The sequence below is a fragment of the Pelophylax lessonae genome (genome assembly GCF_965119305.1).
Source record: "Pelophylax lessonae genome assembly, chromosome: 5".
Classification (NCBI taxonomy): domain Eukaryota; kingdom Metazoa; phylum Chordata; class Amphibia; order Anura; family Ranidae; genus Pelophylax; species Pelophylax lessonae.
In genome coordinates this window covers 552,679,226-552,705,561 of record NC_138772.1, presented here as the reverse complement: position 1 = coordinate 552,705,561, position 26,336 = coordinate 552,679,226, and the positions used below count along the sequence as shown (strand labels likewise).

Below are 26,336 nucleotides of genomic sequence, written 5' to 3'. Positions count from 1 at the left end.
CCTCAGCCCTAATCCAACATGGCGACCCCATACTCCTTTTCTATTCCTCAGCCCTCGCCCAACATGGACGACTCCATTCTCCTTTTCTATTCCTCAGCCCTCACCCAACATGGCGACTCCATACTCCTTTTCTATTCCTCAGCCCTCACCCAACATGGCGACCCCATACTCCTTTTCTATTCCTCAGCCATCAACCAACATGGCGACTCCATACTCTTTTTCTATTCCTCAGCCCTCACCAGTGGCGGCCGGTTTATAGGGGGCGCAGAAGCGCCGCCCCCCCCCCCAATCTGTGCGAGGAAAACTAAAAGAAATTAGCATTTGCAGCCCACTAGGGGTGCCGGACCTACTGTGTGCTATGGGGGGTGGGGTTTTTGCACCCCAGGTGCGTCACGCAGAGGCGCCGATTGGCGGCCTTCTGTGTGTCATCAGGGCGCAGAGCAATGCGCCCCGACACTCCCCACTGTGGCGCTGTCCTGGCTGTGATTGGTCCAGACTCCAGCCTGGACCAATCATAGAGGACATCCCGGGTGATGTCGCGTGGGGGGCGGTGCATGCGTTAGTTACGCACCGTCCCAACGTCACCTTCCCATCCGCCGTGAGATAGGAGGGCAGCGGCGCGCATGCAGGTTGAGGAGGAAGAAGATGTCTGTCCAGAGACCAGAGCAGAGTCCAGCCGAGTCCCGACTCCCGTCACCAGCAGCAGCACGCCAGGCACGGTGACGGCACCAGTGTGAGGTAAGTGAAGTGATGCCTCAGGGGGGGGGGCACACACTGCATTAAAGGGGGCATGCACGCTGGTCTCTGCATTGAAAGGGGCATGTATGCTGGTCACTGCATTGAAAGGGGGCATGTATGCTGGTCACTACATTGAAAGGGGGCATGTATGCTGGTCACTGCATTGAAAGGGGGCATGTATGCTGGTCACTACATTGAAAGGGGGCATGTACGCTGCTCACTGCATTGAAAGGGGGCATGTATGCTGGTCACTGCATTGAAAGGGGGCATGTATGCTGGTCACTACATTGAAAGGGGGCATGTACACTGGTCACTGCATTGAAAGGGGGCATGTACACTGGTCACTACATTGAAAGGGGGCATGTATGCTGGTCACTACATTGAAAGGGGGCATGTATGCTGGTCACTACATTGAAAGGGGGCATGTATGCTGGTCACTGCATTGAAAGGGGGCATGTATGCTGGTCACTACATTGAAAGGGGGCATGTACACTGGTCACTACATTGAAAGGGGTATGTACGCTGGTCACTACATTGAAAGGGGGCCTGTACGCTGGTCACTACATTGAAAGGGGGCATGTATGCTGGTCACTACATTGAAAGGGGGCATGTATGCTGGTCACTGCATTGAAAGGGGGCATGTATGCTGGTCACTACATTGAAAGGGGGCCTGTACGCTGGTCACTACATTGAAAGGGGGCATGTACGCTGGTCACTACATTGAAAGGGGGCCTGTACGCTGGTCACTACATTGAAAGGGGGCATGTACACTGGTCACTGCATTGAAACAGGGCATGTATGCTGGTCACTATTTTAAAGGGGGCACACTATACCTTAATTACTGAAGGCCCCTTTCACACTTTTGTGACCTCAAAGTCATTAAATTTTTTACAGCGTTTTTTGCCTCAAAGCAATGCCCATTACATTTTTCTGTTTGCGCCCCCCAAAAAAATTTTGAGCACCAGCCGCCACTGGCCCTCACCCAACATGGCGACTCCATACTCCTTTTCTTTTTTTTTTTTTCTTTTTTTTTATATTTTAGATTTTTATTGGAATTTTAATTTAACAATTTCAACAATAACATTTACAGTTATTTGTTACTTCTGTCTCATTGCTTGTTACATGGTGCAACACTTAGGAGGAAGAAAATTATCTAAATCTCCATTATAGTTAAGATCATTTGGTTACAATGTCCCATCCCCAATAAACCTTAGTACACAGTAACCAAATCCGCTTACAGATAGCTCCCATTGGGGGTAGGCCGATTGGGTATGCTGTGTTTTATTTTATATATCTATATATCTATATCTATATCTATATCTATATATATATATATATATATATATATATATATAATTATTATTATTATTTTTTTCTCTTTTAATTCTTTCCATACTCCTTTTCTATTCCTCAGCGCTCACCCAACATGGTGAGTTTGTTCACTGTCCTACATCTGCCCTTACCTAACATGGCGGTGTTCTGCCGAAAACTCACCCCGCTCTCGCTTCCTACTTCCGCATTGACTCTGTTTCGGCGGCCATATTTCCGGAGATCTCCCTAAGCAATCAGCACGAGGCGGCCATGTTTCCGGAGAGCAGCCTGTAAGGGGCGGTGACAGACATGTAGCGTCCGGCGGAAGTGACGTGTGTTTGCGGCGCCCGGTCCCTTGCTCATGGTGTGGAGGTCAGAGGAAGAAGCCGGCTGGATGCGCGGCGGACGGTGAGGGGGGATCTCTGGGGGAGGGGTTCTGTGTTATCGTGGCCCCTGTATGTGTTATATGAATTCTAGAGGGGCCCCCAGTTTTGGGAGAAGGGGGGGTCCATGCTGGGTCCACGTGTTTGAAGGCTCTGGGGCCCCTCTAATATCTGAGGTCACCGCTGCATTCAGTCCCATGTCTCAGGGGCCCCAGGGTGTGGAATTATCAAGGGCCCCAAATAAGAGGTCACCACTGCACTTGCTACAATATCTGAGGGGCCCCAGGTCATAGAACTGTTAGGGGGCCCAAAAACAGCACAGGGTCCCTCATGAACTGTGTTGGGGCCCCCAGAAATGGGAGATAATCCCCTCATATAGTACAGTGTCTCAGGGGCCCCTATGTGGTGAAGAATGATGCACGGCCCCCTGTTGGGGGTCTCAGGGGCCCCGGTACAGTGCAGGGCCTTCATGGCTTCTCTGGGGGTCCCAAATATGAGGTCAGTGCTGCACTCCGTATAATTACTCTGGGACCCCACGTCATGGAATTTCTGGGGGCCCGAGTGCAATGCGGGGTCCTTCACCGCCTGTGTTGGGGCCCCAGTTATGGAAGGTCACCATTGTATGCTGCAGAATGGAGGAATAGGCCCCACAAATTGGTGTCAGTGGGATAGTGGCCCCCCAAATCATTGGTAATTGTGGCCCCCCAGTGGGGGAATAGGCCCCCAAATCATTGGTGATAGTGACCCCCCCATAGTGGAGAAATAGGCCCCCAAATCATTGGTGATAGTGACCCCCCCAGTGGAGGAATAGGCCCCCAAATCATTGGTGATAGTGCCCCCCCCCAGTGGGGAAATGGGCCCCCAAATCATTGGTGATTGTGGCCCCCCCCAGTGGGGGAATAGGCCCCCAAATCATTGGTGATTGTGGCCCCCCCAGTGGGAGAATAGGCCCCCAAATCATTGGTGATAGTGCCCCCCAGTAGGGGAATAGGCCCCCAAATCATTGGTGATAGTGACCCCCCCCAGTGGAGGAATGGCCCCCCAAATCATTGGTGATAGTGCCCCCCCCCAGTGGAGGAATAGGCCCCCAAATCATTGGTGATAGTGCCCCCCCCCAGTGGAGGAATAGGCCCCCAAATCATTGGTGATAGTGCCCCCCCCAGTGGAGGAATAGGCCCCCAAATCATTGGTGATAGTGCCCCCCCCAGTGGGGAACAGCCCCCTGATATTTAGAGCCTGTACACTGTCCTCAGCCAACCTCGCAGATATTTTTTTTTCTGTTGGGGGGGGGCGGTTGTGGGCCCCTTCATGGTCCTTGTCAGAAGTTAGATAACCACTGCACTCTGTACAATATCCTAGGGGCCCCTGTCTGTTGGGGGGGCCAAGATATGATAGCTCTCCAGTGTATAGAGCGCAATGTTTTAGGGGGCCCTAATACAGTGCAGGGCCTTCGTGATCCGAGTTGGGGCCCCTATTGCAGCTCCACACACCAACTGCATGTATACAGTGCACGGTAGACCCGTGCTAACGGGCCGGGGGAGCTTCTGTTAGAAAAGCAGGGGGTGGCTGCAATTGGGTCCGCCCACAAGAGATGACATCATTTTTCAGGTTGCTGAGCCCAGCTGGTGTCACAGCAGATGGAACCGGTCTGGTTGGCTTTGGACGGGACTATTCCAGGACCGTTCCAGGTCTGCAGAGGTGAAAATAAGGATTTGAACCCCTGCAGATTTTGTAAGTTTTCCCTCACTCAAAGAAATAGCGGATGTATCATTTTTTATCATAGGTGAATTTTATATGAGAGAGACAGAATATCAACCACAAATCCGGAAACAACACATGATACAATGTTATAATTAAGTAGCAGGTCAGTGAGTGAAATCAGTATTTGATCCCCAAGCAAAACACTCACTGGAGCTCTACTGCAGCAAAGTGCTTCGTTATCGTCTGGCGACATAGACCTACGTCACCAGACACTCCCCTTTTTCGGCGGCGCGTGCCACCGGAGGCTCGCTCCCACTGTATTCAGTCACAGCGGGAGTCGGGCCAGGGGAGGAGCGGCGGTGATCGCCGCTGCTCTTCCCCGATCGTCGGGGAATCGAGTGTGGAGATCCGCCCACTTGTGTAAACAGAGTGTGCGGATCTCCTAAGTGACAGACAGTGACAGATTGCAGGGTTCAGCATAGCTGAACCCTGGATCTGTCCCTGTGTCACTCAGTCTCCTCCCCCCACGCATGTCAGTAAGCACCAGCCATACATTAACCCCTCCCTCTCCAATAAAATTAACCCCTTCCCTGCCAGTGTCATTTTTACAGTGACAGTGCATTTATATAGCACTGATTACTGTAGTAATGTCACTGGTACCCCCAAAAGTGTCAAAAATGTCAGTTAAGGGTCCGATCTGTCCGCCGCAATGTCGCAGTCCCGCAAAAAAAATCGCAGATCGCCGCCATTACTCGTTAAAAAAAAAAACACCAAAAATGACAGAAATCTTTCCCTTTGTTAGTAAACGCAATAACTTTTGCGCAAACCAATCAAAATACGCTTTATTGTGATTTTTTTTTTTTTTTTTTTTTACCAAACATATGTAGCGGAAAACAAATTGGCCAAAAATTTAAAACATTTTTGATTTCTACATTTTCTTTGGGGGGATTTTCATATAAAAAAAATGTGAAAAATATTATTTTTTCAAAATTGTCGCTCTTTTTTTTGTTTATAGCGCAAAAAGTAAAAATCGCACAGGTGATCAAATACCACCAAAAGAAAGCTCTGTGGGAAAAAAGGACGTAAATTTCGTTTGGGTACGGCGTCGCACAACCGCGCAATTGTCCGTTAAAGTCACGCAGTGCTGAATCGCAAAATACCCCCTGGTCAGGAAGGGGGTAAAATCTTCCGGGGCTTAAGTGGTTAAAGTGGTTGTGAAGCCACTACTATAAAATAATCCCCTCTGTAATAGAACACTAAGTGCTCCTGAGCCGGTCTTGTATAATAAAAATATGCCGATCTGTACCTATATCAGAGTGGCTCCCAGTGATCACCTGATCCCTCGGCTCTCTTCTTTGCCCAGCTGACAGCTCCAGTGGGTGTGGCTGAGCACTGCCGCTGATGTCAGCCGGGGAGGAGGGGAAGGAAGGAGACAGAGAGCCGAGCGAACAGGTGATCGCTGGGAGCCGCTCTGTCATAGAGTACAGATCAGGCATCACCCCGGTACCGGCGTCCATAGCTGACGGTTGGCTGTTTTGTAATCACAACTGATGTGGCTGAGAAGGCGCTCGTCTGTCATTACAAGGAGCGGGAGGGGACGTCGTCTCACTTTTACTCACTGACCTGCAACTCAGTTTATAACATTTGTATCATATGTGTGTTTTCTGGATTTTTGGTTGATATTCTGTCTCTATCATTTATAATACACCTATGATAGAAATTATACTCCCGCCATTTCTTTGTAAGTGGGCAAACCTACAAAATCTGCAGGATATAAAATCATTATTTTCCCCGCTGTATACAGTATCTCACAGAATATATATATATATATATATATACACAGTATCTCACAAAAGTAAGTACACCCTCACATTTTTGTAACCATTTTATTCTATCTTTTCATGTGACAACACTGAAGAAATGACACTTTGCTACAATGTAAAGTAGTGAGTGTACAGCTTGTATAACAGTGTAAATTTGCTGTCCCCCTCAAAATACCTCAACACACAGCCATTAATGTCTAAACTGCTGGCAACAAAAGTGAGTACACCCCTAAGTGAAAATGTCCAAATTGGGCCCAAAGTGTCAATATTTTGTGTGGCTGCCATTATTTTCCAGCACTGCTTTAACCCTCTTGGGCATGGAGTTCACCAGAGCTTCACAGGTTGCCACTGGAGTCCTCTTCCCCTCCTCCATGATGACATCACGGAGCTGGTGGATGTTAGAGACCTTGCGCTCCTCCACCTTCTGTTTGAGGATGCCCCACAGATGATCAATAGGGTTTAGGTCTGGAGACATGCTTGGCCAGTCCATCACCTTTACACTCAGCTTCTTTAGCAAGGCAGTGGTCATCTTGGAGGTGTTTGGGGTCGTTATGTTGGAATACTGCCCTGCGGCCCAGTCTCTGAAGGGAGGGGATCATGCTCTGCTTCACTATGTCACAGTACATGTTGGCATTTATGGTTCCCTCAATGAACTGTAGCTCCCCAGTGCTGGCAGCACTCATGCAGCCCCAGACCATGACACTCCCACCCCCATGCTTGACTGTAGGCAAGACACACTTGTCTTTGTACTCCTCACCTGGTTGCCGCCACACACGCTTGACACCATCTGAACCAAATAAGTTTATCTTGGTCTCATCAGACCACAGGAGATGGTTCCAGTAATCCATGTCCTTAGTCTGCTTGTCTTCAGCAAACTGTTTGTGGGCTTTCTTGTGCATCATCTTTAGAAGAGGCTTCCTTCTGGGAGGACAGCCATGCAGACCAATTTGATGCAGTGTGCGGCGTATGGTCTGAGCACTGACAGGCTGACCCCCCCACCCCTTCAACCTCTGCAGCAATGCTGGCAGCACTCATACGTCTATTTCCCAAAGACAACCTCTGGATATGACGCTGAGCACGTGCACTCAACTTCTGTGGTCGACCATGGTGAGGTCTGTTCTGAGTGGAACCTGTCCTGTTAAACCGCTGTATGGTCTTGGCCACCGTGCTGCAGCTCAGTTTCAGGGTCTTGCCAATCTTCTTATAGCCTAGAGCAACAATTCTTTTTTTTTTTTTTTTAGATCCTCAGAGTTCTTTGCCATGAGGTGCCATGTTGAACCTCCGGTTACCAGTATGAGAGAGTGAGAGCGATAACACCAAATTTAACACACCTGCTCCCCATTCACACCTGAGACCTTATAACACTAACGAGTCACATGACACCGGGGAGGGAAAATGGCTAATTGGGCCCAATTTGGAGATTGTCACTTAGGGGTGTACTGACTTTTGTTGCCAGCGGTTTAGACATGAATGACTGTGTGTTGAGTTATTTTGAGGGGACAGTAAATTTACACTGTTATACAAGCTGTACACTCACTACTTTACATTGTAGCAAAGTGTCATTTCTTCAGTGTTGTCACATGAAAAGATAGAATAAAATATTTACAAAAATGTGAGGGGTGTACTATCTTTTGTGAGATACTGTATATACAGCAAGGGTAGGCAGCCTTCTGCACTGCAGCTGTTGTGGAAACTACATGTCCCATGATGCCTTGCAGGAGGACGCCCCAGGATTGGGTGATTTAACCCTTTTGCTGCCACTGACGTATCTCTTACGTCTCCCAACAGCGGGGAGTTCTGTACACAATGAGTGTAAATCTGCAGCTGGTACATTCACTTCTATCACTCCCCCCCCCCCCCCCCCCACATTTACAAGGAACACGCCAAAGCTTTGCAGCCTCGTCAAATTCAGCACCGCCCCCTCCCTGGCGGCTGCTGGCCAATGGGCTGCTACAGAATTTTGTAGCTCATGGGCCCCGTTTCCTCTGCGGTAGGAATCGGGGATAAAATTGTGCTACAGACACTTAGAGCTATTCTTAATATAAAACTGTATGTACGTTCGTTCTGTGCCAGCCAGTCACAAAAACAAATCTATTGGGTTTTCTCTTAAGGTCGAATGTTTTTTCATTTATTCGGAATAGAGTGGACCAGGAAAGGAAAATACCACATTACGGCCACTAGATGGAGCCAAGAATAGTATTTTTAATAATCAGCAGCTCCATCTAGTGGCCATAATGTTGTATTTTCCTGCTTTAATTCTGTATGACAAAAACACGTTCTACCCGGGGGGAGAAAATGGCTTCATAACATTTGTTTTTGTTCCCATTTGCACAGAATGAATGCCGTGTCACAGGAGAAATAGCTCTGTGTTTTTTTTTTTTTTAATAGTCTGCATAGGGGGAGTGTAGGGATTCTATAGTCTGCATAGGGGGAGTGTAGGGGTTCTGTAGTCTGCATAGGGGCAGTGTGGGGGTTCTGTAGCCCGCCTAGGGGGAGTGTAGGGTTCTGTAGCCCGCCTAGGGGGAGTGTAGGGGTTCTGTAGCCCGCCTAGGGGGAGTGTAGGGGTTCTGTAGCCCGCCTAGGGGGAGTGTAGGGGTTCTGTAGCCCGCCTAGGGGGAGTGTAGGGGTTCTGTAGCCCGCCTAGGGGGAGTGTAGGGGTTCTGTAGCCCGCCTAGGGGGAGTGTAGGGGTTCTGTAGCCTGCCTAGGGGGAGTGTAGGGGTTCTGTAGCCCGCCTAGGGGGAGTGTAGGGGTTCTGTAGCCTGCCTAGGGGGAGTGTAGGGGTTCTGTAGCCTGCATAGGGGCAGTGTAGGGGTTCTGTAGCCTGCATAGGGGGAGTGTGGGGGTTCTGTAGTCTGCATAGGGGCAGTGTAGGGGTTCTGTAGCCCGCATAGGGGCAGTGTGGGGGTTCTGTAGCCCGCATAGGGGCAGTGTAGGGGTTCTGTAGCCCGCCTAGGGGGAGTGTAGGGGTTCTGTAGCCCGCCTAGGGGGAGTGTAGGGGTTCTGTAGCCCGCCTAGGGGGAGTGTAGGGGTTCTGTAGCCCGCCTAGGGGGAGTGTAGGGGTTCTGTAGCCCGCCTAGGGGGAGTGTAGGGGTTCTGTAGCCCGCCTAGGGGGAGTGTAGGGGTTCTGTAGCCTGCATAGGGGCAGTGTAGGGGTTCTGTAGCCTGCATAGGGGGAGTGTGGGGGTTCTGTAGTCTGCATAGGGGCAGTGTAGGGGTTCTGTAGCCCGCATAGGGGCAGTGTGGGGGTTCTGTAGCCCGCATAGGGGGAGTGTAGGGGTTCTGTAGTCTGCATAGGGGCAGTGTAGGGATTCTGTAGCCTGCATAAGGGGAGTGTGGGGGTTCTGTAGTCTGCATAGGGGCAGTGTAGTGATTCTGTAGTCTGCGTAGGGGTTCTGTAGTCTGCATAGGGGGAGTGTGGGGGTTCTGTAGCCCGCCTAGGGGGAGTGTAGGGGTTCTGTAGCCCGCCTAGGGGAGTGTAGGGGTTCCATCGTTGAGCTTTCAATGTTTGTATAATGAAGGCTGAATGACTCCATTCCTTCCTTGTAGAAATATGGTGAATTGACCTTCCTGCCGCCATATTGAATTCCACACCACAGAGAGGATGGCGGCCCGTCTGATCCAGCGTGCTTCCCGCCTCCTGGCAGTGCCAGCCTCCTTCCAGCCCCCCTCCTCCATCCCCCCAGAATGTATGAGATTGGGCCAGCTTGCCCCACCCCCCCTGTGCCAGGCGGCCCTGCACACCACCCCCTGCATTACCTGGTGGAAAGCCTCCCGGAGACCTCGCAGAGCCCCCCCAACGCACAGGACGAGAACGACTTCTTCTTCATGCTGGAGACTGTGCCGGGGGTGAACGAACTGCTGGAGATCCCCCGAGATCAGAAAGTCTCCGGGAACAAGGGGTCATGATCATCCAACAGATCGCCAAGAGGGAAGGCGGGAAGAACAGCGAGGTTCTGAGCGACCCCCGATTCCAGCAGCTTCTAGACAATGTAAATAGTCAGGTAAGACCCCACAGCCCCCGCTATACCGGGGATTTCTTTTCTTTTGAGGTGTCCATTGCTGATGAAAGATCTTCTGTTGAGGGGGGTTCTATTGGCGCTGGCTGCTAGAGTCTATTGATGCTGGTTAATGGATCTACTGCCGCTGCTGGCTGGAGGGGATCTGTTGTTGCTGCTGGTGGGGCGGGCGGGGGGGGGGGGGGTGTGTATTGTCGCTGGTGGGGCGGGGGGGGGGGGTTGTATTGTCGCTTCTGCTTGTGGGGGGGGGGGGGTGTGTATTGTCGCTGCTGCTTGTGGGGGGGGGTGTATTGTCGCTGCTGCTTGTGGGGGGGGGTGTGTATTGTCGCCGCTGCTTGTGGGGGGGGGGGGTGTATTGTCGCAGCTGCCTGTGGGGGGGGGTATATTGTCGTCGCTGCTGCCTGTGGGGGGGGGGTATATTGTCGTCGCTGCTGCCTGTGGTGGGGGGTGTATTGTCGCCGCTGCCTGTGGGGGGGGGTGTATTGTCGCTGCTGCTTGTGGGGGGGGGGGGTATTGTCGCTGCTGCTTGTGGGGGAGGGGGGGGGTATTGTCGCTGCTGCTTGTGGGGGAGGGGTATTGTCGCTGCTGCTTGTGGGGGGGGGGTATTGTCGCTGCTGCTTGTGGAGGGGGGTGTATTGTCGCTGCTGCTTGTGGAGGGGGGTGTATTGTCGCTGCTGCTTGTGGAGGGGGGTGTATTGTCGCTGCTGCTTGTGGGGGGGGGGGGTGTATTGTCGCTGCTGCTTGGGGGGGGGGGGGTTTTATTGTTGCTGCTGCTTGGGGGGGGGGGGTTTATTGTTGCTGCTGCTTGGGGGGGGGGGGTTTATTGTCGCTGCTGCTTGTGGAGGGGGGTGTATTGTCGCCGCTGCTTGTGGGGGGGGGGGGTGTGTATTGTCGCTGCTGCTTGGGGGGGGGGGGGGGGTTGTGTTGTCGCTGCTGGTATTTGATCCCGAGTTTCTCCATGTTGCAGATCCAGTATATTTGGAACGGCCGCCTTATTAAATTGCTGAAGAGCTTGTATAACCTTGGATTGGACAGAAATAACCGTTGCCTTCAGTCGGTGGAGGTTGAAGTGCGATGGCGTCTCAGAAAGTTTAATATTGGAGCCCTGGCCCAGCTGGCGAGTTTTATTGCTCCTCTGGCTCGCTCCCAAGGAGGAAAAAACGCTGCTCGATGACCTGGTGAAACAAGTGGAGCTTCGATGGACGGAGATCAGGGAAACGCGAACCCTGGTGACGCTGATATCAAGGCTGGGCTTCATGTCCAACTCCCTGATGGAGCGACTGGAAGATAAGGTATCTGTAACCAATCACCTGGAGAGGACACACCCACTGCTCCAGTACACTATTATACATATGCATATATATATATATGGCAAAGGGGGACCTCAGATGGAGTTCAGATGTGTCTCTAGAATGGGGCTTCTTTTTACAACTTATAAAACCATTTTAGACAGTTGTGTGCTTCCAACCTTGTGGAATGGGGGGCAACTCTATATTAATGGCCATGGTTTTGGAAGGGGGGGGGGGGTAACTCTCTATATTAATGGGCATGGTTTTGGAATTGGGGGGGGATGATGATGCTGCTCTATAGTAATGACCATGGTTTTGGAATGAGGGAAACTCGACATTAATGGCCATTGTTTTAAGGGGGGGGGGGGGGGCAACTCTATATTAATGGCTATGGTTTTGGAATGAGGAATGAGGGAACTACTCTGTATATTGGAGGCTCTGGGTTTGAAATGGGGGCGGGGGGGGGGGGGACACTCCATATTAATGGCCATGGTTTCAGAATGGGGAAAGCTTCATATTCATGACCATGGTTTTGGAATGGGGGAGGGAACTTCATATTAATGGACACGGTTGTAGAATGGGGGAACTGCATATTAATGGCCATGGTTTTGGAATGGGGGGGGGACAGCATATTAATGGCCATGGTTTTGGAATGGGGGAGAACTGTATATTGGCCATGGTTTTGGAATGGTGGGGGGGGGGGGGCGGGAGGACTGCATATTATTGGCCATGGTTTTGGAATGGGGGGAACTGCATATTAATGGCCATGGTTTTGGAATGGGGGGCTGCATATTAATGCCAATGGTTTTGGAATGGGGGGGGGGGGGGGCGACTGCATATTAATGCCCATGGTTTTGGAATGGGGGGGGGGGGCGACTGAATATTAATGCCCATGGTTTTGGAAGAATGGGGGGAACTGCATATTAATGCCCATGGTTTTGAAATGGGGGGGGGGGGGGGGACCGGACTGGAAGTAAACACCTTAATAATGGGCATGATTTCGGAATGGGAGGGAAACTCCATATAAATGGGTATGATTTTGTAGTGGGGGGGGGGGGCGACGACGACTCCATATTCATGACCATGATCTTAGAATGGGGGAAACTGCATATTATTGCCCATAGTTTTGGAATGGAAGGAAACTCCTTATTGATGGCCATGGTTTTGGAACGATAGGCAATCCTATATTATGTGCCATGGTTTTGTAAGGGGGAAAACGATATTATTGACCATGGTTTTGGAATCGGATGTCCCAACATCTCAAGCTTGTGGTAAATTTTGGGAACATCATATTAGTGGCCATGGATTTGGAATGGAGGATCCATATTAATGGCCATGGTCTCGGAATAGAACGTCCCAACACCTTACCTCGTGGTAACCCTTTGTTGCAGACCCTTTTCTGTTCTAGCATGACACTGCCCCTGTGTACAAATCCAGCTCCATAAAGACGTAGTGTGACCAGTTTGGTGTGGAGGAACTCGAGTGTCTTGCACAGTGTCCTTACCTCAACCCTACTTAACACCTTTGGGATGAATTGGAAAGTCCATTGTTAGACGGGTCTTCTCATCCAACATTAGTACCTGACCTCAAATTCCCAGACAACCTCCAAAATCTTGTAGAAAGCTTTCCTAGGAGATGGGAGGGTGTTAAAGAACCAAAGGGGTCAACTCCATATTAATGGCTATGGGGGGCAACTCCATTTCTCTTTCATTCGTTGACGGACACAGGTCTTGATCTTAACCATCGGGTTACACTACCCTCTACAAGAGTAGGACACTAGGCAGAAAAAGAATTTGGCTACGCCTATGGGCAGTCCCAGGGGGTATACTCCACCTCTGCTGTAGGTTTTTTTTTTTTTTTTTCCCTGCCTAGTCAGGAGTAAGGACCTCGTTCCTTACTGGGATCTCCTGGTCCTGGCAATTTTTCTTTTTTTTTTTTCTCTTTTTGGATAGAACTTTTTTTGTTTCTATGCACGGCGGCCATATTTGTGTAGTCCGGTGGTTTTGCGGCGGTTTCCCATTAAAAATAGTGGCGGCCATGACAGTGGAGCCCTGTGGGCAGCGATTTCAGTGGTGCGAGTCCCTCTTCATCCCCTGGTGCTGGCTCCTGGATCTTTTCACTTCCTGATCACCGCACTTGGTTTGCAGACTATCCTGGTGGCTGCAGGTGTCTGTTTCTACAAGTCTACAAGTGGCGAGTCTGGTGGGGTTCTCTCCCTCTCTGCTTAGGATCGCTTTGTGCTTGTGCCTGGTGACTGGGTGGTGCTGTTAGCGCAGTGGGGGTTTTCCCTTTGCAATGTTCTACACTTTGTGGGGTCCTCCTAGTGACTCATGGAGTCTTTAGAGCACATCTCCCCACCTGATCCCCTCTCTGAGGCTTTGGGGCCCTCCAGGTCCCAGCCATCCATCGATTCACTTATGGCGGTCCTGGAGTCCTTTGTGTCCCGGGTGGAGGTGGCTTTTGGGGAGACGGGCTAGCAAAAAGGGCCCCCCGCCTTTCCCTGCCTCGTCTAACAGATCCTGACTCTGATTTTGCCGCCGTGGACGTTGGTCACCCTGCTATGTCTGCAACCACACGCCAGGAATCCTCTGATGGTGAAGATGATTCCTTCTCCATCTGCAACCGCGCACGCAAAGGTGCTGGTGGAAGCACTGATTGTATCTGTGCGTGAAACCTTGAAGACGGAGGCGCAGGTTCTCTTTGCCACTCACAAGCCATCCAGAGTGGTAAAGGTGTTTTCTTTCTCTGCCTATTTTTACAAAATTGTCACTAAAGAGGGGGGGGGGCAACCAAAGGGTCCCCTTGAGGTCTCTAAGAGATTTTTCTAGGCATTACCCCTATGAGGAGTCCTTATTAAGAAGTGGACTGTTCCACCGGTGGTGGACACTCCAGTTTCCAGATTGAACAAGGCAACCATGATTCTGATTGAAGAGTCCTCGGCCTTTAAGGATTCGGCTGACAGGAAGGCTGAGGCTGTGGCCCGTAGTATATACTCTGGCTGGTTCGGCACTGAGGCTGGTGTCGCAAACTCTGACTGAGTGGGCTAAGCTTTTACGCCGTGACCTGGAGGGAGAATAACTCACCCCCCCCCCCCCCCCCGTCTTTGCTGAGCTGGCGGACCAGTTGGTCCAGGGGCTGCAGTTTCTTTGTGATGCCTCTTTGGATGCGACTCCACTTGTGGTTCGGCTCTCTCTTTCGGCAGTGATCCTTCGGCGTGTCTTTGGGCTCAAATGCTGGTCTAAAAAGGCCTTAACTGATCTTCCCTTTCAAGGTGATCGCTTGTTTGGAGCTACCCTGGATGACATTATTAGAGTTCCCACGGGGGTGGGGGGAGAAGTACCTTCTGCAGGCTTCTGGGCCTGGGCCCTCCTTGACTCATAAGTTTTTTCGTCCCTCCGGGTCGACTGACAAGGGCTTGAAGCCTTTTAAGGCCTCCTGGAGGATCCAAACAAACCTGGTCTGGCAAGCCGAGAGCGGGCTTCTCCAGACCTGCAGACAAGGCTCCTTCAGCATGAAGGTGCTCCCTCACCCATATCGGTTCCCGGACCTGTGGACTCTACCTGGTATAAGACAAGTGGGTCCACAAGGTCATTCGATCCGGCTACAAGATTGAGTTTCACTCTTGTCTCCTGGCAAGGTTCTTTTCAAGGGGTGATTGTCCCAGTTCCGACTCCGGAACTTTTTCAGGGTTTTTACTCAAACCTGTTTACAATTCCCAGGAAGTAAGGCAAGGTGCCTCCAATCCTGGACTTCAAGGCGCTAAACTGCTTTGTGCGGATGCAGAAGTTCAGAATGGAGTCCATTTGCATGGTGGTGGCATCAATGCGTCAGAGGGATTTTCTTGCCTCTATCGACATCAAGGATGCTTACCTTCACATTCCAATGTGTGCGGTCACCAGTGCTTCCTCTGCTTTGCCGTGGGAGAGGAGCAATATCAGTTTGTGGCGTTACACTTTGGTCTCGTCTCTGCTCCATGGGTCTTCACAAATGTAATAGCCCGGTGCTAGCTTTGTTACGCCAACTCGGGATTGCGGTACTGTGCTACTTGTACGACCTCCTTCTGCGAGGGGAGACTCCTACTGCTCTGGTGGACAACCTGGAAATCACCATATGAACTCTGCGGGAGTTCGATTGGATTCTGAACTTTCAGAAGTCTGCTCTGGTTCTGTCCACAAAGCTAGACTATCTGGGTCTGACTCTGGACTCGGCCTTGGCCAGAGTGCTCCTTCCTCTGGACTAACTCCAGAAATTGCAGGCTGCAATTCATCTCCTGCTGTCCAGCAGATGGTCCTTCCCCCTGGACTTGCATGCGGATGCTGGGCCTGATGGTGTCTAGCTTTGAGTTGGTTCAATTTTGCAGTTTCATACAAGGTCCCTTCAAAGAGAGATTCTGGCCAAATAGAACAGGACTCCGCAGTCTCTTGATAATTGGATCCGGCTGAGCCGGGGAACCATTGGACAGATTGTCTTCAGGAATGTCCAGTATGCATCCAATTGGAAAACACCACGGCCGTGGCTTTTGTCAATCACCAGGGGGGGTGTCGCTGGTGGGGCATCCCCGAGGTGGATCTGTTGGCAGCTCAGCTCAACAGAAAGGTGCAGAGGTTTATGTCTCAATCACGTGATCCTCCGGTGGATGCCACAGACGCGCTGGTGGCCCCTTGGGGTCAAGTATTGTCTGATTTACGCCTTCCCTCCTCTCAAACTTCAATCAAGACTTCTGCGCAGGATGGAGGCAGAAGCAATTCCAGCCATCTTAGTGGCTCCAGATTGACCTCGCCGGGCTTGGTGCGTCGATCTGGTGCGGCTGGTCGCAGACGTTCTTTGGAGGCTTCCTCTCAGGGATGATCTGCTCTCCCAAGGACCAATCCTCCAATCCTGCTTGTCAGTTGCTGGCTTTGACAGCTTGACTGTTGAACACCAGGTGCTGAAGAATAAGAGGTTTATCTTAGTGATTCCTATGTTTTTAAAAGTTGGGAAATCTGCTTCTAGGAAGATCTACCATCATACGTGGAAGACGTACATTGCGTGTTGTGAGTATCTTGAAGTTCATCCTCGCTTCTTTTCTGTCACTCGGATCTTGACCTTCCTTTAACGGGGGGTTGAACAGAAATTGGCCTGGAGCACCATCAAGGGCCAGGTGTCGGCTTTGGCGGTCTTTTTCCGATGATACTTTGGCCACACACTTCCTGGTGCGTACCTTTCTTCAGGGTGTCCGACATTTTGCTCCTCCAGTGTGGTGTCCGTTGCTTTTCGGTCCTCCAGAAGCCTCCCTTTGAACACCTTCGGGAGATTCCCTTGCTTACGTGGTCTCGGAAGGTGGCATTTTTGGTGGCTATTACCTCTGCGCGCAGGGTGTCAGAACTGGCGGCGTTATCCTGTCGTTTGCCTTATCCGATGGTTCTTCTCCCCTGTCCGTCGTTCCTCTTAAAGGTTGTCTCTGATTTTCATTTAATTAAGACATTGTGTTGCCTTCCCTGTGTCTCCAGGCCTAAACATCCAAAGGAAATTGCCTTAGATGTGGTCTGGGCAATTGGGTGTACTTGGCAGCGAAGGAGTCTTTTAGGAAGTCAGACTCACTATTTGTGCTCACGGATGGGCCTCGGCTAAGGGTTGTCCACTTCCTCTGCGACCATTTCCAGATGGGTCAGACAGACGGTTTTCCAGGCCTATCCCATCGGGGACTAGTTCCTCCTTTCCCTGTCAAGGCACACTCTACTCTAGCGCTTAGTTCCTCCAGGGCCTTCTGTCGTCAGGCATCAGTGACGCAGGCTTGCAAGGTGGCCACCTGATCGTCGGTGCACACTTTCACAAAGATTATAAAGTGGATGTATCTGCGGATGCTTCTTTTGGCAGCCAGGTTTTGCAGGCTGCTGTTGAGAGGACCTGATCCTCTTTGAGGGTGTATTGTTTTTTTCAGGTGGACTCCTGTTTTGGTTGAGCCCCTGTTGCCTGGTTGGCTATTGTGGGAATTTTTTTTGCTGTTCCCACCCCTCATGTTAAGCATTGCTTTGGGACGTCCCAATGGTTATGAAGATCAGGAGCTGTGTCCTTCAATGAACGAAAGAGAAAATGGGATTTTTGACTTAACATAAAATCCATTTCTCTGATGTTTGATGGACACAGCACCCACCCCTCTGTGGCATTGTTATTCTTCTGACACTGCTTGTAACTAAACTGAGTATTTATAGCAGAGAGAGGGAGTATACAACATGGGACTGCCCATAGGCGTAGCCAGATTTTCTGCCTAGTGTCCGACTCCTGTAGGGGGCAGTATAACCCAATGGTTATGAAGATCAGGAGCTGTGTCCATCAATGATCAGAGAAATTGATTTTACAGGAAGTCTAAAATTCCCATTATTGATGGCCATGGATCTGGAATTGGAATGTCCAACAAGCTCATGAAGGTGTGATGGTCAGATGCCCTCAAACTTTGGCCATATAGTGTAGCATTTAAAGTGATTCTGATACCAGAAAATAAAAAAGGTGCAAAATGACAATTTAACCTTATGAAGGTCACATGACCTTACCTGAACGGTATTCCCTTGTTTTAGGTCCTAGAATTTGCAGGAAATTTGACGCCCGAGGAGTCTAGGAAAATCATCTCTGCTCTGGCCGCTGAGAATCGGCGAACGTTACCTGTCCTGCGGGCGCTCTCCTTCCACCTCATACAGTTCAAGGGTGAACTTTCCCCATCCGTCATATTAGACTTGGCATTTGCTTTCGGTAAGACAGATGTTTTTTTTGGGGGTGGGGGGGGGGAATTGATGCAATGCACTTTTAATGACTTTCTAACGTCTTTGAGACCTAGATCACAACGCACCTAACTGCATGCAGCATTCTAATGTGTGATCAAGGATTTAAAGTGGTTGTAACCCCTTCCATATGCCCAGTGAAGAGACTGGCCTCAGGTGATGCACAGAAATGAAACGCATCCCCCTACATAAGTTGTACCTGTTTTTTTTTCTTCAAATTCTTTATTGATCAAACCTAAACGGAAAGGTAGCATGACACATAAAATCACAGCATACACAATAAAATGTAGGCGTGGCAGGAGAAAGTAAACTGAAGGCAAGGCACAAAAAAGAAAAGAAGAAAACAAATAGAACAATTATCAAACTAGGATACTATACATCGTATCGGTGAAGGACTAGAGCAAATCATCAAACCAGGCATTTACAGTGAGAAAGAAGTAGTGTCTGTGCCATATAACAGTGAAATGCAATAAAATGGAAAGTCACATCATCGCGATTATATGCTATACTTGGAGATAGAAATAACACTTTTCTCTGAAGGAAGGGAAAAAAAAAACCCAGGAGGGAAGAGAAGGAAAGAGACAAAGAGCAGACAGGTGCAGAGAGAGGAAAGAGGGGGGGGGGGGGACAAAGGGGGTGGAAGGGCAAGGAGAGAGTAGAAAAGGTGACCCGCACGAGTGACCTTACCATATCCGGACTCCGTCTCAGGAGCCAGGGGCACTCCGCGCCTGACCCTCGTCCGAAAGAATAAACTCATTCCAGCATGCCCGGGTTTTCGGAGTACCGTTCTCTTCTCCCCTGTGCAGTGAATACCACGTCTTCCAAATAATTGATCCATTTAACCCTGCGAATCCACAGGGAGAGAGTCGGAGGCGTCCGGGATTTCCAGCATAGACTGACACAGGACTTGGCAGCGTCCGTAAGGTGTTCGAAGCACAGATCTCTTGTATTTTCTAGGCGCAATCCCAGAGCAATGAAGTAGGAAAAAGGCAGGGTCATCTGGGACGACAAATTCTGTCATCTTCTGAATGACCCCGCGCACCCCCACCCAGAAGTCGAGCAACGCGGGGCAACTCCAAAAAATATGGGCCATAGTCCCCTTCTCCCTTTGGCAGCGCCAACACCTGTCTGAGGACTTGGGGAAGACACGGTGGAGTCTAGAGGTGTAGTACCAGTGAGTTAAAAAGTTTGACTCTTGGATGTGCGTGCAAATAGAGGACTTAAGAGCAAATCTCAGCATGTTACGCCGTTGCGAGTCGGAAAAGACCATCTGGAGTTCCCCTTCCTACTTCAAAATCCCCGGTGGGAAGTTGTACCTGTTTATCTGCAGTCGGCTTCTCTTCATTAAAACTGTACCTGTTTATCTGCAGTCGTCTTCTCTTCTCTACAACGGTTTAAAGTCCAGAATTTATACTGCTTGTCTGAGCTTTCAGAAAAAGAGGGTAGTGAGCTGAAGTTACACTCTGCGGCGCTCAGTGAGGAGAACTCTGAGGGCTGATTGGAAGGAAGGGACACACACACCCCCGCACACAGGAACAAAGCTGAAGCTGTCAATCACAGGCTGTGTGCTGGAGCGGACACCTCTGTCACCTTTTTATCTCTTGGTGTCAGAAAAACTTGTCAGATGTGACTCGTGCAGATAGCAGAGGCAGCAGGAAAAAAAGGACACTTGGTGCTCTGGTCTGAGACAAGTACACACAGGAGGGATGTGCTTTAATATTTCTTGTCTGAGGCTTACAGCCACTTTAACATTTTCGCGGCTCTTTGGGGGGGGTTCTTCTGGGTGAATTGATATTATTGTAAAAGCAGCATCAACATTGTAATGTCCTATGATGCTGATATTTTTCCACACATGAACTATTTACATGCTTTAAACCCTCCTTGCACCCCTAAGAACATGTAAAGTGTACCTACCTTAACCACTTGCCGACCGGGCCATAGCCGAATGACGGCTACAGCTCAGTCAGGTAGTTCTGGGAGGGAGTAAAGGGATGTCCTCCCAGAATCACGCTTTCCGCGTGCCTACTGGGGCATGCACACAGAAGTATCCGAGCGGACCTGGCGCATCATGGATCGTGGTAAAGGGCCAATGACAGCGGCCCTTTACCACGTGATCGCTTTGTCCAATGATGGCGTGATCAGTTGTCAACAAACCGGCGCATGTCCGCTTCAGTTCACTCCTCGCTAGCACGCTGTTCACAGCGATCGGTACAGCATGAGAGGAGAGATTGCAACACCTCTTGCCCCTGCCTCATCCATGCGTTAATCATACCTCAGCCATGCTGCAATCGTGCCCATCTGTGCCTCAGCCGTGCCTCAATCACGCCCTTCTGTGCCTCAATCACATAGTCTGCCTATCCGTGTCACGCCCATCTGTGCCTCAATCATGCCCATCCGTGTCACGCCCATCTGTGCCTCAATCATGCCCATCCGTGTCACGCCCATCTGTGCCTCAATCATGCCCATCCGTGTCACGCCCATCTGTGCCTCAATCATGCCCATCCGTGTCACGCCCATCTGTGCCTCAATCATGCCCATCCGTGTCACGCCCATCTGTGCCTCAATCATGCCCATCCGTGTCACGCCCATCTGTGCCTCAATCATGCCCATCCGTGCCTCAATCATGCCCATCCGTGCCTCAATCATGCCCATCCGTGTCACGCCCATCCGTGCCTCAATCATGCCCTTTCGTGCCTCAATCATGCCCATCCGTGTCACGCCCATCCGTGCCTCAATCACGCCCATCCGTGCCTCAATCACGCCCATCCGTGCCTCAATCATGCCCATCCGTGTCACGCCCATCCGTGCCCCAATCATGCCCATCTGTGCCTCACAAAAGTGTAATGGGTAGTCAGAAAATTAGACTTGTAACTTTATGTCCCTAGAATACCTGAAGGTGCTCCTTGGATGTTGGGCCTCTGTATGTGGCCAGGTTGTGTAAAAGTCTCAAACATGTGGTATCGCCATACTCAGGACTAGCAGAATGTATTTTGGGGTGCAGTTTTTGCTATGTACATGCTATGTGTTAGAAATATATCTTATAAATGGACAACTGTGTGTAAAAAAAAAAAAAAAAAAAAAAAATGCGTTTTTGTTTTCTTTAGACATTTTCCAAAACCTTGTGGAAAAAAATGACATGTTCAAAAGATTCATAATTCCTCATAGATTATGTGTTGGGGTGTTTGCTTTCCAAAATGCTGTCATTTTGTGGGCGTTTCCATTGTCCTGGTGCTCTAGGGCCTTCAAAGGTGTGATAGGTTGTCGGGAAATGAGGTGTAATTTATGCTCCTAGAACACCTGGAGGTGCTGCTTGGATTTTGGGTCTCTGTATGTGGCCAGGCTGTGTAAAAGTCTCACACATGTGGTATCGCCATACTCGGGAGGAGTAGCAGAATGTATTTTGGGGTGTAGTTGCAAGTATGCCTATACAGTGTATGAGAAATAACTTGGTAATATGACCATTTTGTGAAAAAAAAAAATAAAGGTTTCATTTTGTAAAGAATTGTGGGAAAAAAAACCTTTGGAATGTCTACTTTCCAAAAAAGGGGTTATTTTGGGGGTATTTGTACTTTCCTGGCTTGTTAGGGTCTCAAGAAATGAGATGGGTGTTCAATTCTCAATGATTGGCACCATAGCGTATAGACTATAATCTTCACAAAGACCAAATAACCTATACTTATTTGGGTTATTATTTTTACCAAAGATATGTAGCATTATACATTTTGGCCAAAGTTTATGAGGAAAAATTACAAAATTTGCAAAATTTTTAAAACCGAAACAAAGAAAAATACATTTTTGGCTTTTTTTCCATCTTTAACGCAAAAAAAAACCTGTGATAATTAACCACTTAAGCCCCGGAAGATTTTACCCCCTTCCTGACCAGGGCCTATTTTGCGATTCGGCACTGCGTGACTTTAACGGACAATTGCGCGGTCATGCAACACTGTACCCAAATGAATTTGACGTCCTTTTTTTTCCCACAAACAGAGCTTTCTTTTGTTGGTATCTGATCACCTGTGCGATTTTTTTTTTTTTGCGGGACTGCGGTGGACAGATCGGACCCTTGACTGACATTTTTGACACTTTGGGGTTACCAGTGACATTACTACAGTAATCAGTGCTATACATATGCACTGTTACTGTAGAAAGACACTGGCAGTGAAGGGGTTAAATTTATTTGAGGGAGGGGTTATGTGTGTCCCTAGGGGCGTGTTTCTTACTGTGATTGGCTGTGGCTTGTGGTGTAACACAGATCAACCGTCCTACATAGCAGGACCGAGTGATCTGTGCTGTTACACAGGGGAGAATGACAGGCGGCTTTGTTTACATTAGCCGCCTGCCTTTCTCCCTCTCTAACCGATGATCGCGAGTGACCGGCGGACATCGGGTCCGCCGGTCACTCACTCGCGCGAGGGGGGGTGGGGGTCTGTGACCGAGCGGGAGCGCGCCTCCGCTCCCTAGACCCTCACAGGCTAGCGACGTAGACCTACGTCACTCTGCCTGTGAGGGGCTGACCGCCGCAGTAAAGTCTTTACTGCGGCGGTCGGCAAGCGGTTAAATACCACCAAAAGAAAGCTCCATTTGTGTGGAAAAAAAGGACACAAATTTAATGGGGGTGCAGTGTTACATGACCGAGTAATTGTCATTCAAATTGCGAGAGCGCTGAAAGCTGAAAATTGGTCTGGTTAGGAAGGGGTTTATGTGCCCAGTGGGAAAGTGGTTGAAGTGATTGTAAAGGTTTGTGTTTGCCATTTAAAAAAAAAAAAACAAAAATGTTATACCTGCCTGCTCTGTAAAGGTTTTGCACAGAGCAGCCCTGATCTTCCTCTTCTGTGGTGCCCTGGCGGTGCTCCTGGCTCCTCTTTATCGGGTGCCCCCCATGGAGAGCCGCTTTCCATGGGGGCACCCATGCCGGGCGCGCTCACGAGTCCTGCTGCTGCGTCCATTGACAATAAGACACGTGGCCACTCACTAAAACTAGAAGAAAAAAGTTTTAACATTAAACTGCGTTCTTTACTGTCAGAGCAGTAAGGATGTGGAATTCTCTTCCACAAGCAGTGGTATCAGCAGGGAGCATCGATAGTTTCAAAAAACTATTAGATGGGCACCTTAAAGACCACAACATACAGGGGTATACAATGTACAACATACGGGGGGTATACAATGTACAACATACAGGGGGTATACAATGTACAACATACGGGGGGTATACAATGTACAACATACGGGGGGTATACAATGTACAACATACGGGGGGTATACAATGTACAACATACGGGGGGTATACAATGTACAACATACGGGGGGTATACAATGTACAACATACGGGGGGTATACAATGTACAACATGCGGGGGGTATACAATGTACAACATGCGGGGGGTATACAATGTACAACATGCGGGGGGTATACAATGTACAACATACAGGGGGTATACAATGTACGGTTAACAGCAAACACACACACACACATCATAGGTTGAACTGAATAGACTGATGTCGTTTTTTTTTTTTCAACCTCACTATGTAACTATGTGTTCTGTTGGGTTGCCATCAGGACTCTGTGCAGGCCAGTCGCGTTCCTTCACCCCAAACTTGATCATCCATGTCTTTATGGATGATCATTGAGTTTGGTGGGCTAACACAATACTGAACCCTACGGAGTAAGACTGGGATGCCATTAACCACTTGCTGTGAGGCTCTGGGGAGCGAGTGCGCGCCGCCGGAGGTGCGCTCCCGCGCGGTCACGGACCACCCCCCCCCCCCGCGTGTGACCGGTGAACCCGATGTCCGCCGCTCACTCGCGATCGTCCGTGACAGTGGGAGAAAGGCAGGCGGCTAATGTAAACAAGCCGCCTGTCATTCTCCCCTGTGTATTAATAGTGATTATACGGTTCTACTATGTAGGACCGTTGATCAGTGTTCCTACACCTCAAGTCACAGCCAATCACAGTTAGAATCACACCCCTAGGGACACACACAACCCCTTCCTCTCAAATAGTTAACCCCTTCACTGCCAGTGTAATTTTACAGTAACAGTGCATATGTATAGCACTGATTACTGCAGTAATGTCACTGGTAACCCCAAAAGTGTCAAAAATGTCAGTCAAGGGTCCGATCTGTCCGCCGCAATGTCGCAGTCCCTCAAACAAAATCGCAGATCGCCGCCATTACTCGTTTAAAAAAAAACAACAAAAATTACAAAAATCTTCCCCTTAGTTAGTAAACAAGATTACTTTTGCTCAAACCAATCAAAATACGCTTTTTGCGATTTCTATTTATTTATTTTTTTACCAAACATATGTAGCAGAAAACAAATTGGCCGAAAATGTTAAAAAATTTTGATTTTTACATTTTTTTTTTTTTGGGGGGGGGGGGGGAATTTCATATAAAAAAATGTGAAAAATATTGTTGTTTTTGCAATGGTCGCTATTTTTTTGTTTATAGCGCAAAAAGTAAAAATCGCACAGGTGATCAAATACCACCAAAAGAAAGCTCTGTTTGTGGGAAAAAAAGGACGTCAAATTAGTTTAGGTACAGCGTCGCACGACCGCGCAATTGTCCGTTAGTCACGCAGTGGCGAATCGCAAAATACCCCCTGGTCAGGAAGGGGGGTAAAATCTTCCGGGGCTTAAGTGGTTAAAGTTCATGTATGTAAAAGGCAGGCGTCCCAATACTTTTGACACTATAGTGAATCTGTCAGAGGATTCCGTATGCTCAGACCATCGTGTTACCATTTCACCTGCAAAGGATACGGATTCACATCAATCCATCTTTAGCCTCTTGTTTATAGAGGTCTTTTTTTTTTCCATGATCCTTTTATCCTTTATTTTTTGTGTTTCTTCCAGCCAAGCTGAATTTCTGCCAGTCGCAAGTTTTACAGAAGATGGCCGCGGACATAATGCCCAAATTGCAAGAAATAAACCCGTCGGACGTCGCCTTGATAGTCCGGTCTATCGCCTACCTCAAATATTCCAACCAGCCGCTTTGTGAAGCCATTGCGCAGGTAACCATTCTTCTTAGGCCATGCTCTGTCTTTTTGGGTCATGCTCCTTGTTTGCATGGAAGCAGTGGTCTCTCTGCAGAGATCCCAAACGCCTCAGGTGAGTTAGAGCTCTCCAATCGGCAGGGAACATGGGGGGGTGGGGGGGGGCACCTTAGACTTTTGCAGAGAGAGACCAAAGTTTTCTCACAGAGCAGGGGTCTGCAGCTTGCTGGCGGGGGGCGGGCTTTTCTACTCAGGCTGTGGTTGCTTTCTGTAGCAAATAAACTCTGAAACTTTGCACACCTTTTTTGTTTTTGAAACACCGCGGAAAGCGTGAGCACGGGAGGACATCGGATGACGGCCTCCTGGCAAAGTGCAGCCATGCTGTAGCCGTCATTGGGCTATGGCGCGGTTGTGAAGTGGTTTAAACTGAAAGCAGAACTCTAGTTTGGTTTTTAACGTAACTTTGCGGCACCAAGGGGGTCCATGTTGTGCATTCAGGTCACCTTTGTGTACCTTCCGCCTGGAGTAGCTTGATGAGAACCTCTGGCTGCACATCAGTGCTTGCTTTCACAGTCGGCTGTTTTTACCAACCCCCCCCTCCATGGTTCCTATTACTACAGGGGGGAGGTAACGAAGGAGCTTTCTCAACCAGTGGTCTTGACTGTTGACCCAGACAGCCCAGTGACTGTGCATGCCCACAACAGCTTGAACCGCACACTTCTGCTATCAAAGTACACAATTGTAATGTAGGGGTATTGGATTAAAATTTACAGAAGTCTGCTCAATAAAAAATTACTTCCAGCAGAGGTCTGAATCACATTTTTGGCTCGGAACCTCGCAGTCCCCCTCTTCTCTTAGGCTAGGGTCCCATCGCAGTCCCCCTCTCCTCTTAGGCTAGGGTCCCATCGTAGTCCCCCTCTCCTCTTGGGCTAGGGTCCCATTGCAGTCCCCCTCTCCTCTTGGGCTAGGGTCCCATCGCAGTCCCCCTCTCCTCTTGGGCTAGGGTCCCATCGCAGTCCCCCTCTCCTCTTGGGCTAGGGTCCCATCGCAGTCCCCCTCTCCTCTTGGGCTAGGGTCCCATCGCAGTCCCCCTCTCCTCTTGGGCTAGGGTCCCATCGCAGTCCCCCTCTCCTCTTGGGCTAGGGTCCCATCGCAGTCCCCCTCTCCTCTTGGGCTAGGGTCCCATCGCAGTCCCCCTCTCCTCTTGGGCTAGGGTCCCATCGCAGTCCCCCTCTCCTCTTGGGCTAGGGTCCCATCGCAGTCCCCCTCTCCTCTTGGGCTAGGGTCCCATCGCAGTCCCCCTCTCCTCTTGGGCTAGGGTCCCATCGCAGT

The 26,336-nt window shown here is 49.7% G+C and overlaps 2 protein-coding genes across 2 annotated transcripts in view; one reads left to right on the top strand and one right to left on the bottom strand.

Annotated features, from left to right (window-relative positions):
• The window catches only part of LOC309555788 (cyclic nucleotide-binding domain-containing protein 2-like), a 267,741-nt gene that overhangs the window by 147,292 nt on the left and 94,113 nt on the right, over positions 1-26,336 (bottom strand). The gene's annotated exons all lie outside the window — the stretch shown is intronic.
• TBRG4 (transforming growth factor beta regulator 4) overlaps positions 2,354-26,336 on the top strand; it is a 60,403-nt gene continuing 36,420 nt past the window's right edge. Inside the window, 8 exon segments of the mRNA XM_082257945.1 lie at positions 2,354-2,457; positions 9,504-9,703; positions 9,706-9,855; positions 9,858-9,958; positions 10,941-11,120; positions 11,122-11,265; positions 17,817-17,988; positions 24,865-25,022. Of these exon segments, the coding sequence (XP_082114071.1) occupies positions 9,559-9,703; positions 9,706-9,855; positions 9,858-9,958; positions 10,941-11,120; positions 11,122-11,265; positions 17,817-17,988; positions 24,865-25,022 (1,050 nt within the window). The 5' untranslated portion in view covers positions 2,354-2,457; positions 9,504-9,558.